The sequence below is a fragment of the Heteronotia binoei genome, chromosome 11, assembly GCF_032191835.1.
Source record: "Heteronotia binoei isolate CCM8104 ecotype False Entrance Well chromosome 11, APGP_CSIRO_Hbin_v1, whole genome shotgun sequence".
NCBI lineage: Eukaryota > Metazoa > Chordata > Lepidosauria > Squamata > Gekkonidae > Heteronotia > Heteronotia binoei.
This window is the reverse complement of record NC_083233.1, coordinates 46,933,551-46,945,058: the sequence shown is the minus strand read 5'-3', so window position 1 is coordinate 46,945,058 and position 11,508 is coordinate 46,933,551. Positions and strand designations below refer to the sequence as shown.

The following is an 11,508-nucleotide window of genomic DNA, read 5'->3' as shown; positions in this document are numbered from 1 at the left end:
ATTGTCCCTGCCCTCCTCTGTGGCTATTTTCTCAAAAATTTAACCAGGAGGTTTGGCTTCCCAGGTACAGGGTTATGTCAAGCAATGTATAGGACTGCTGGCTCCCATTTGAATGTGTCCAAGACTTTCTGTCTTTGTGGGAGGACCTTTCCCATGTGTCCCCCACTGAGGTGAAAGACTAGTAAAAAGTAGATGGCCAAAAAAAAGAGGGGGAAAGAACTTACTCCTGAGTAGACTTAGGTTTGTCTCCACTCCAGATTTTATAAGAATGCAATATATTGACATTATAACTAAAATATGAAAGCAATCAGTTGTCTATGCAGTTTCAAGACTACAAACCCCATGATGCATTGAATTCACACATTCATCCCCTGTCTTCAATTAGAATGTTTTCTTGCCCTCTACTCCCCATCTCTACATGTTTCACCCTGTTGGGCATTCTCAACCTGATGCCCTTTTTTTCTTCCCATTTTTGCACTTGTCTGCTGGTCCTCCCAGTCCCTTGACCACAATGTCACTCAGGAGATCTTTCATCTGGATATTTACAAACTGCAAGCTGGCCTTTGTGAATAGCTTGGCCTAGTACCTTTTATTATCACCCTCCTGCTCTGCTTCCATTGCAAACCCTGTGCTTTTAAGGCCCTAATCACGGTTTGGTTTGCCCCAATAAATCTGGGACTCTTAGCATTCCTATGTAAACTTTATCAAAGTTAAGTTAATCATGACTCTGAGGCTGAGTTAATCACCCTTCTCCCAATGAAGTCCAACTGTTCCTTCCAACAGTGGCCGGATAATGGATGGCTGCAGAAATTGTGCCATTGCTGCTCTCATGGTGTTCCATATTGTGAGGTTACAAGATGTCACAATGACCCTGGGGCTGCCAAACATGCAGAGCTCTCCAGCAGTGCAACTGGAGCATGTTCATTACCATAAAACTGTGGCATGTTCATTACCATAAAGCATGGAGGTAAGGCAAGAATTGGCAACAGGACGCCATAGACATGGGTCCTTGGCTAAAATGTAAGTGAGGAAGGTATTTAGCAGGCTGCTGGGGATGGAAGTTTGGACATAAATAGGGCACCCTCTGGCAGCTGGACTGCCCCCTTCTCTTACAGAACACAGCTGGTCCTTCCTTCCCTAAATTGGTGCGTTCACAGAAGGAATTGTCAGGGCAGCCTGCAACATCCCATTTGAAGAATGTAACTGCTTACCCAGCTTCAGGTTCATTTTTAAAAAATGCTCATTAGTCATGTTATCACCACTGTACTCTCCCCCCAGCACCTTAAGATACCATGCTCTTGTGCTGATCTGAATGCTACACGTCTGGATCTGCTTCCTGAAAGACTGTTCCTTTCCATCCCACTTTCCTCCTCCATCATCACCCTCCCCACACACGCACACATTTTTTACATTTATGTAAACTTCACATTGGAAATGAATAAAATTTTTATCCTGGGAGGGAAAAAAATCTCAATGCCTACCCCGTCAATAGTAACCCAGAACATGTGACAACTGTGGACATATTGCACAGTGTGGCACTGCCTGGGAAGCTACCTCTGGCTACAGATGGAATAGCTGGGGGAAGCAGGGGCCCAGCAGCCATCTCAGCTCCTTCTCTTGCAGACAATCAACAGTTCCTGGCCAACATCAACTGCTCGTTCTTACTATTAATGCACTACATACGAGACAAGGCAGGACTCGAGAGAACAGGTGAGATGACCATAGGATTACAGAGACTTTGCAGGGTGACTGCTGGAGATCTGGACTCGGAATGTGAATTTAGAACCTAGGAACAAAGTTTCCATACAGCCCTCAGCACAGCTGTTGGTGGATCAGGTCAAGATTGTAGGTGCAGGTTGTTGGTCTACAGAAAAATTCCAGAAATTGTAATTTAAGACTTCTTTTTTAGGACCAACTGGAAATATATCACATAATAGCAAGCTTTCAAGCATCTCAGAACTCCTCATCAGACCGGATCAGTGGTGGTGGGGGGAGGATAGGGAAAACAAAATTGATTCATGGTATGATAGAGGCCTTTCCACCATGACCTGAAACATATTTTCTTCCCATCTTTTTTTTGGGGTGGGGGGAGTGGTTTGTAATGAATATCCAGTCTGATGAAGAATTCTGGGGAATTTGCAAACTGGTATTGCTGAATGATATTTTGGTTGGTCATAATGAAAAAGTTATTCAATTATACTTGGGGAAGTATCACATTTTTGCTGGTGTACAATGCCAGCACTGGTGACATCAACACACCAAAATTCTTTGGAGGATTGTACACATCTGAGGAATGTTTTATTGTTCTAAAAACTGAACATACAGAAACAGGAAGTATTGGGAGGATATAGAATTTCAAAGCTTACAGACAGACCAGGCTTCTTTTACCTGCAACTAGAAACAGCCCACGCTGGCTTTGTGTAATTGCCCATGGGGATATCTGTGGGTGGGAGAGATAACAGGTGCAGTTAGGGAAATGAAGTTAAGGGCTCTGACTGTCCATGAAAAGGCTTTCCTGAAGCTGTACTTTAATTGCTGAGATTGAGACTAATGCCAGATTGTGCTGGCTGGAGGTAACTGAAGGCATAGATCAGGGTCTGGGTCTATGGATGATGATTAGCCACTACAGCTGAATGGAACATTTGTGTGTGCAGGCAGTATACCAGATGATGAGAGTGCATAGCAGGGTAGATAAGAGCAGCCATGCTGGATTAGGCCCATGGTCTGTCTAGTCCTGCATTGTGTTTTGCACAGTGGCCAACCAAATGCTCTCTGAAGGCCTTCATGAAGAGGAAGGCTGACCTCAGCATGACCTGCTCACAATGACTACATTCTGTTGGAAACCTTGATCTGATTCAGTATGTCCAGGGCTTTTTTTTTTTCTGGAAAAAGAGGTGCCGGAACTTTCAAGAAGGAAATGAAGGAGAAACACACAGGTGCCCCTCATGAATTTTAAAACTTTTTTGGAGAATTTTGCTTCCACTAAGAGGCTCCCGAACTCCATTCCGCCACATTCCCCCAGAAAGAAAGCCCTGAGTGGCCATGGTTGGCTCATGCTCTCCCTCCCTCTTCTCTTGTACACAAAATTCCTTGATCATTTTCTCTTTGACAAAGAAGCAGAGAAGAGTTTGGTTCTCCTGCTCATTTTATGAAGTAAAAGAGGTCAGCAGTTTGACAGTTGTTCAAGGAATGTCAGTGTCATGCAGGGCTTTTTTTTTTTTTTTAGCAGGGAAGCAGTTCTAGCTGGCTTGGCATCAGCCTAATATGCAAATGAGTCCCTACTGGGCTTTTTCAACAAACAAATCCTGTGTGAAACAATGGTGCCATCAGGAGGTGTGGCCTAACATGCAAAGGAGTTCTTGCTGGGCTTTTTCTTTTATTTTTCTTTTTTTTTAAAGCAAGCCCTGGTGTCATGTAATTTGTTCTTGGCAGTTCATTTTCCAATAAGAATTGTGTTGCATTATTTCCCTGAGTGCTCCATTTTGAAATGGCTACCACTGATGGAAGGACTGATCGGCCTGCTTAGATTTTGAACTTAGCACTTGCAATTGTTTAAAGCAAAGGACTTAGCTAATCACTTTGGTCATATTTTTAACTCATTAAGGTTTCACACTTTATTTCTTATCCTTAGGTCAAGGCAGGTGGAGGTCCACTGGTGAATCACTGATCAGTTCCTGGTGGTCACCTGATTTTTGCTGGTGCCTGGATTGATAAGTCGTCTTCTGTTTACATTGTGTAGTAACCACTTCTCCACACATTACATTTGAACTGCCTTGCCATAAAATTGTAAAACTCTGTAACACAATACAATCATTTTTTCTAAAATAAACAAAATTAAATTAACAAGGCAGCAGTTAAAAACTAGCATGACATGTAAAAAGCCAGAGCAGGGTTTGAGATTTTGCTAGTACTTGGCAGTCTGGGTGATATGGGGTACTGTGAAAAATGTTGGTCTGATCCTGGAAAACATTTTGTTGATTCTTAAGCAGGTTCAGGATCTCTGAATGCAGATTAGTTGTGCCTCAAGAGATTGTGAGGATGTTCTCTCGCTTTGACAGGCCTTGGAAGCACAAGTTAAAAGAATAAAGACTGAGCAGGTGCCCTGAGAGCTTGAGGGTGGTGCAAAGTCCAGAAGAAGCAGAGAGACAGCCCAGAAGCAATAATCCACATCCACACACCATCCTTTTGATTATTTTCCAGAGCCCATTGACTTGTGTGAAGAAAATGGAACGCTGAAGCTGCTTTTCCTGGTCAAGTTTCCAGAAGACAGTGCCAGCAAGTTCCTCACCCCCCGGGGAACCTACTACATATGTAGGGTAGAACGTGGTGGCTCAGGTAATCACAAGTAGCTGGCCAGCAAATCATCATTGCCCTAGCCTCAAAGCAATTTGTATGAAACTGCCTTAGTACTTGTATTAGTCAATCTAGCGCAATAGTCTCTCCTCTGACCATGACTTTGCAGGGGTTCAGGTACATAAAGTTTTCCCCAGTACCTTCTACTAAGAGTCTTTAACTGGAGAGCAAACCTGGAACTTTCTGTATGCAATGCATGTGTGCTATTCTGAACCATAGCCCCCTTCTTCTCAAAGGAGGCATACACAGATTTCCTACCTGAGGGTTACCAACAAAGTTGTATGCACACAGGCACCCATTTTAAAATGGAAAGCTTTTCTCCTCCCTCCTGAAGTTATAAGGGGTAGAGACCACTGACCTTCCCTTGGGATTCGTGCTAAGTATGGGCAGGGGCAGATGCACAAAAAACAGATCCCAGCCTGCCTGACCAGGGTGATATCCCCCTAGCTGTTACAATAATATATGGTAGGCAGATAGACATTTTAAATATGTGCCTTCCTTAAATGACATATTCAACTTAGCAATGGTCATTCCTCCTATGCCTCCTACCCCTTGGTAACTAACACAAGATGTTCACACAGACACCTACCTACCTGTCAGCAAGAATGTGTTTGGCTAATGCATGCACACTTTTTAAAGGACTGATCATGCCACATATGTGATTGCTCATTCATAGCCAGTCCCTTTGCTCCTTTACTTGTTTTGCCTAGAGGAAACTGGTCTTGCATTTATGTCCAAGTGTCTGCAACCTCTCTCTGAGCAGCAAAGGTCATAGTTTCTAGCTTGTGATAATCTATCAGAGGCACTAATTCCTTATCTCAGTGCTTTTGCTAAGGAGAAATGTAACAGAAGTATGATCTTGACACACATGAATGCTTCCAGCAGCTTATGTGAGTCTGTTTCCCTGCAGGAACTAAACAAGAAAATGCCTACCGAGCTTTCCACCCTGTATTCAAAAACCCGCCGACGGATTTGATTGGTAGGAACCTACAGGGCTAAGTCTGTGCCAGGGTTCTGCCTTGGCATCCGTTTCTCATACTAGAGCTCATGCCTGGGGCTGATGAAGAAAGAGCAGATGCAAAATACCCTGAGCAGGTGCAAAGTGCATGTCCTTCACCAGTGAGCATGTACAGAGAGTTGCCCTGCCTCAGGAAGACAGCTTTCAGAACAGAAGTGTTTCTGGACAGATGTGAGCATCTCTGAATCTCTTCCTCAAGGAATCTGCCATTCTGGATACTGAAGGGTGAAAAGGGGACAATCAGGCCACTGAGCCTAGAGTCAGAGGGGAGCTGACACTGGATTTGACACAGCCACCAGGTCTGTCCACTAGAGTTTTTTCAGGGGGAGGTCAGAGCTAAATGAGGAGGGGCTGCATCTCATGCCAGCTCCAGGAAGTTGCTAACACTGGATAATCTTTGACTGATCCAGAACCAGCTCTACATCTTCTGTTCTCCTGAGGGCTAGACTAAACTGGAATTTGTTGCCCTCTAAGGCAAGCAACTCTCTGCCTTCCCCAGATGCAGTTCTTGGTCTGTAAAGTGGAAATAATAATGTTCTCCTGTTGTAAAAACAAACACAACGAAGACTGTCAATGTTTTGGGGAACTAAAAGTACACTATATCCATAAGAGGTCATAAAGTGATAGGCTTAGGTGCAGTAGTTAGATGGATGGACTAGAGCCTGGGAGACTTGGCTTTGAATCCCCTCTGTTGTGGAAGCGTGCTGTGTAACCTTGGCCTGGTCACTCTCTTTCAGCCTGTCTACCTGACAGGAGTGTTATGAGAATGGAAAGGTGGATGTTGTAAACTGTCCTGGATCCCTACTGGGGAGAAAAACGGTATAAATATCTAAATAAATAAGAGTTACATGCTGTTGAATATTTTTGTCTTGTTTTACTTTGTCAGCCATCTTGAGCATTCTCTGAAGCAGCAGCAAAGAAATTTCTCAAATAAATGAATGTGTGGGGGCAGGGTTTTGGTTTTTTTTATATGTAGTCAGGGTTTTGTTTCAGCATCCCTGTTCTTTTTGCAGACTCCTTGCGCAACCAGTGTGACTTTCTGGAGAAGAGCCGCCTCAAGATGCTCCGTAGCCAAGATGGCAAGAAGCCCCCCACTATGGAGTCACTCCTGTCTTCCATGGCAGGCCAGGTGGTGGTGAGAAGTTCACTGCTGTGCCTCTTCAATCCTTACAACTGAACTGGTGCTAGGGTTGCCAGGTCCAACTCAGGAAATATCTGAGGACTTTGGGGGTGGAGTCAGGAGCATGGGTATGACAAGGATGATTGAACTCCGAAGGGATGCAGTGCAAATAAATACACCAGTCTGTTTTTCCATGAGCCAGACATTGTCGAAGAGCATCCCAAAGCTCTCTAAATGGTCTGTCTGACTCATCGCATCTAGAGCTGATAGATCAGTTCCATCCAGGATATCAATCTTCCTTCTCAGAGGCTGACCAGTGCTGATACTAGGTTAAGGCTGTAGTACTGGCCTATACAGAGAGGATACATTCCCTGGCAAGTACTTGGATAAGAGACCTTCTTGGAATATCAAGACTGGGAGTCAGAGGCAGGCTGTATCAAGCCACGTCTCTCAATGTCCAAGCCTCACTTGGGGTCACCAGGAGTCAACCAGGACTTCCAGGCACACACTTGTGTGCACATACACAAAACACTAAAAAAAACCCACCCTCATATAGTAAGTAGTGTGATACTTTATTCCCTCTCCATTGTACCTCCTGTTCCTGCTAGACATGACACATGACTGCACGATGGTGACATAGAACAAAAGTGCTTGTTATTAAGAAAGCCTTTTTTTGTTCCTTCACTGAACCAATTTCTTGTGTTTTCAAATTGACACTAAAGAATTTGAAGGTGTTATTTATTTATTTCACCACAAACTTCCTTAATGTAAGTGCTATGTGTGTGTGTTCTGAAGCTAGCAAACTTGGTTGTTGAAAAGGTATGTTTGTTTCCAGAGTCTGCTGTGTGCAAATATATTTGCAATGTGATGTTTCCATCCCTTATTTTTAAAAGAAACACTGCCTAATTCAACATTAATTTATATGTATTAGAAGTGATTGCCCAAAAGTATTTGGATAAAATAATTGAATTTTTAAAAGGTGTGTAGTTAATCACTGGAATTCTCAGTACACCTTTTTACCATCCTTTTTCCCTGGGAACCACAGTTAAAGGGAACACATGCCTTTTAAATGCTTTCCCTTCATTGGAAATAGTGGAGGATGGGGGCACCTTCTTTTGGGACTCATGGAATTGGATCCCCAGTCCAATCTTTTTGAAACTTGGGGATTTTGGGGGGGGGGGCAAGGCACAGGATGCTATGCAGATAATCTGGTGCTTCTACCTTAAAAAAATAGCCCTCCCCCAAGCCCCAGATACCCACAGATTGATTCTCTATTATACTCTGGGGGACTGGTCTCCATACAGTATAATGTAGTGTCCAGCAGACATCCCTCCCCTCGCTTTCTGATAACTCTGAAGTTGGGCGGATAGTCTCCAAACCAGGGGATCCCTTGCCCCAACTGGGGACTGGCAACCCCAGGATTTGACCACTGTAAACTATGGACTACTTGCTGCTCCTACTGGAGCATAACAGAGAGGCAACCAGGCTGGCATGCCTGTGATCAGAGGGGAGACTGACTGGGAAGTTGGCTGAAGTGCAGGAGAGAGGACTGGATCTAGAAAGGCAGGAGGTCAAAAATAAGCAAGGCCTTCCTCCATTTCTGCCATTCCTTGCCCATCTATCCTGCCTGGGACTGGAAAGCACAGCCAACTTGAGATTTAGTGGGCATGTTAAGTTCTAGATAAACTCCTACCACCCCTCCTGTTCCAAATCCAAATCTCTAGGAATTTCTCAACCCAGATTTGGCAGCCCTACAGACACCATTTGCAGGGGCCTTGGGGCAGAAGGACTGGAGTCTCTGGAGAGATAGTAGATAAATTTTCTAAACAACAATTGTCCCGTCCGTTTAGTAGAAACTTATTTGGATGTTATATACCAAGTGATATTATTTGTCCCCAGGCCCTGAAAAGCTTCAGCTGCCCATTTCCACACACGAAGCCTCTATTAAATTAAGAGGATATTTTACTGTTGGCAACTTTAAAAAGGATCCAGGAGCTGCCTGTATTTTCTTGCAGGAGAACTGTCTGCTACAAATTTACACCAGTTGCCTACTAACTTGGATTCTGCAAGTGCATGCTGGGTTGCCAGCTCTAGACTAAGAAATATCTGGAGATTCTGAGGGTGGGGTTTGGGGAGGGGATATAATGCCCTAGAGTCCACCATACAAAGCAGCCGTTTTCTCCAGGTGAACTGATCTCTGTTGCCTGGAGATCACTGTAATCCCAGGAGATCTCCAGCCACCATATGAAGGTTGGCAACTTTAAATAGTGCAGTATTCCCCTATTCTAGGGTTGCCAGGTTGATGCTGGAAAATACCTGGAGAATTGGGGGGGGGGTGGATTTGGGAGAGGGCAGGGTTTGGGGAGGGGAGGGGCCTCAGCGGGGTACAAGGCCATAAAGTCCACCCTTCATAGCAGCCATTTTCTCCAGGGGAGCTGATCTCTGAAAGCTGGAGATCAGTTATAAAAGCAGGAGACCCCCAGACCCCACCTGGAGACTGGCAACCCTGCCCTACTCTGTTGCTGCTAAACTGTGGCTGTTTGTCATGCAGGCACTGTGGCCCAGCCAGTCTTCTGGTTTGTAGAGTCGCTTTCTCCTTGCCTGCCCAGCCCTGCAAAAATAATCAGGTTGTCACTATGGCCTATACAAGCCTTCCAGAATGGGTCTCCTTCTTGAACCAGCCCAAAAGAAGAACCAGGACCACACTCTCTGTTTGTGGTTCAGCCCCCATGACCTTTGCCTTGAAGAAAATGATCTAGTACCGTGGGACACTTCCATCCTACCCCCACCCCCAGGCACAATGGCTTTCTGGAGGCACTGCCTCTGAGCCCCAGCCCCACTGACGGCCCTTGTCTTTTCTGCTCAGGGAAAAAGCACTGGGAAGGCTGGAATAAGTGTGACAGGTGGCACAGATGAAGATGGCTCACCTCGTAAGTTGACTGGAGCTGCCAAGGCCAGAATAGAGGCCAGCAGAAAGGACAAGCATCGCTGATAAGAATCGAAACATGGCCAGAAGGAGCTGGGAGAGGTCTGTGGGGCACAAAGGCTGGACTGCCAGGGCTCACCGCCATCCTCTCCCATGTGCTTGAATAAAAGCACCTTTAGTTAAAAGGGTGTTGCTCAGGCTTGCCATCTTCCTAGGGATGCTGGGAAAAAGTACTTTTGGAGCTGAGAGCGGATTGCAGCTGCCTTGTCTATTGAACCCATTTTGCATTCAGAGCTGGAGCCCTTCTGTTTTTAAAGCTGATGTCACCAGGGAGGCTTCTGATTGGAAGCTCTGGAAGGAAGCTGCAGCAGAAAGTGGATTTGCCAGAACACGGTGAAAAGAAGCTCCCAGCAAATAGCACTATTGGGGGGGGGGCACACACTGATGGACAGTTGTGAGGCCTGTACAGGCTTGTGCATTCCCTCCTCCCGTTGATGCATGCCGGCTGAGCCAGTTTGGTAGCCCTTTCTCCTTGCAAAAACAGTCAGGGTAATCTAGTGGCATACTGGGTCATTATAACAAAAGTGTGTGTGGGGGGGACTGCATTTCCAGTGCCTTAGAAGTCCAGCAGTGGGGAGAGAAAACAACACAGGGATTAAGATGCAACAAAAGCAGAAATTCTCTTGGTCATTTCTTTGTTGTATTAAATCAGGCAAAGGTGCTGATTTATGGTGTCCTAAGAGGAATACTTAGATCAGAGTCTATGAATATGAGAGGCCTGTTGAAATGGAAATTAACCCCCAAGAGATACTCTAATGTTAACCATGTCAGGACTGTCTGTCTTGATTTTCATGAAACTAGAAAACAGCACAAGTGGGAAGACTGTAGTGTCCTGGCCACTTTAAAATAATGGGTGCAAGTGCTTTCGGGTTATGCAGAGCTCTTTAGCATGTCTAGATTAGGGTTACCAGTTCCAGGTTGGGAAATACCTGGAGATTTTGTGGGTGGAGCATGAGGAGGGTAGGACTTGGGAAGGGGAGGGGTTTCAACAGGGTATGATGCCATACATACAGCCCATCTTCCCAAGCGGCCATTTTCCCCAGGTGAACTGATCTCTGTTGCCTGGAGATCAGTTGTAATCCAGGAGATCTCCAGCCACCACCCAGAGGCTGGCAACCCTAGCAGTTGTGTCTGTTAAATTTACAGGAATCCTGGCTTAGCATGGGTGTGTGTCTCATAATGCAACAGAACAATTGATGCACTAGGGCCCATGACAGGATTGACAGTCTTCAAAGCTGCATTTCCATTTTTATGCTAGATTTTTTCTCCATGCTACAGTATTATGCCAAAGAAATGGGTTGTCACTCCAAAGGGATGCAAGAGTGGGGATTTATTTTTCTGCTTCTTCATAAAGTCCCTTCTCCCCTTCTTTTAAGGAACAACCCTTTAATGACTACAAGTTCAGGTGGCAAACATTGCACAGTTGTGCACAGTGCTGTGCAGCCAACCCCCTCCCAAGCAAGCTGCTACCCAATTTGAAACATGAGCTCAAATGGCACACAGGAAGGGACAGCCAAAACAAATGGCTCACAAGGCATTCCTGCAATGGCTGTTTGGTTAAGAAGTCCTCAGTCCATCCACATCTGTACAGCAAGCAGTTGCTGTGGGGAAGTTTACTGCACTGTGCTGCACCACAATTTGAATCAGGATTACATCTGTCCCAATTGCCAGATATCTTCAAATCAGGTCTTGGTGATGAGGGACATATTGCTACTAACTCCTGCATATTTTTTAAAATCTTTTAATTTTTTTAGTAGCATGTGGTTTTATGTACACAATATTTTGCATATGGATTGGAAGAGTGATTGGTGAGAGGGTATACAGTGTACTGTTCCCCCCCTCCACACCCCTTAGTTTAGATGTTTGCTTACAATGAACAGAGGGGATTGCGCAAATTGTACCTGCCTTATGTGCTGGCTTTACAATTATATGCATAATCTTTTGTAATAATTCATGTAAAGGGTTTTTGCCATGTTATAACAAACCATACTTCTGTACCTTCCATCATGTAATTCCAGTACAGAATCAAAG

At 44.9% G+C, this 11,508-nt stretch overlaps 1 protein-coding gene across 3 annotated transcripts; it reads left to right on the top strand.

Moving 5' to 3' along the window:
- The first annotated feature begins 941 nt into the window (after positions 1–941).
- Positions 942–9,589, top strand: C11HXorf65 (chromosome 11 CXorf65 homolog). 3 transcript variants are annotated; one of them, XM_060249927.1, is made up of 6 exons: positions 942–967; positions 1,624–1,710; positions 4,201–4,335; positions 5,264–5,332; positions 6,385–6,506; positions 9,358–9,589. In XM_060249927.1, exons 1-6 carry the CDS (start codon positions 943–945, stop codon positions 9,481–9,483), a joined length of 564 nt encoding a protein of 187 aa, XP_060105910.1. In that variant the 5' UTR covers position 942; the 3' UTR covers positions 9,484–9,589. The 3 variants fall into 3 exon arrangements, with proteins under 3 accessions (XP_060105910.1, XP_060105913.1, XP_060105911.1); XM_060249930.1 differs by lacking the exon at positions 1,624–1,710; XM_060249928.1 differs by lacking the exon at positions 5,264–5,332.
- Positions 9,590–11,508: the final 1,919 nt, after the last annotated feature.

Excerpts from the sequence above, each read along its gene's own strand:
- C11HXorf65 (XM_060249927.1), top strand. The coding sequence starts at position 943 with ATGTTCATTACCATAAAGCATGGAG. Across the intron at positions 1,711-4,200 it reads GGCAGGACTCGAGAGAACAG|AGCCCATTGACTTGTGTGAA; the intron begins GTGAGATGACCA and ends ATTATTTTCCAG. Across the intron at positions 4,336-5,263 it reads GGTAGAACGTGGTGGCTCAG|GAACTAAACAAGAAAATGCC; the intron begins GTAATCACAAGT and ends GTTTCCCTGCAG.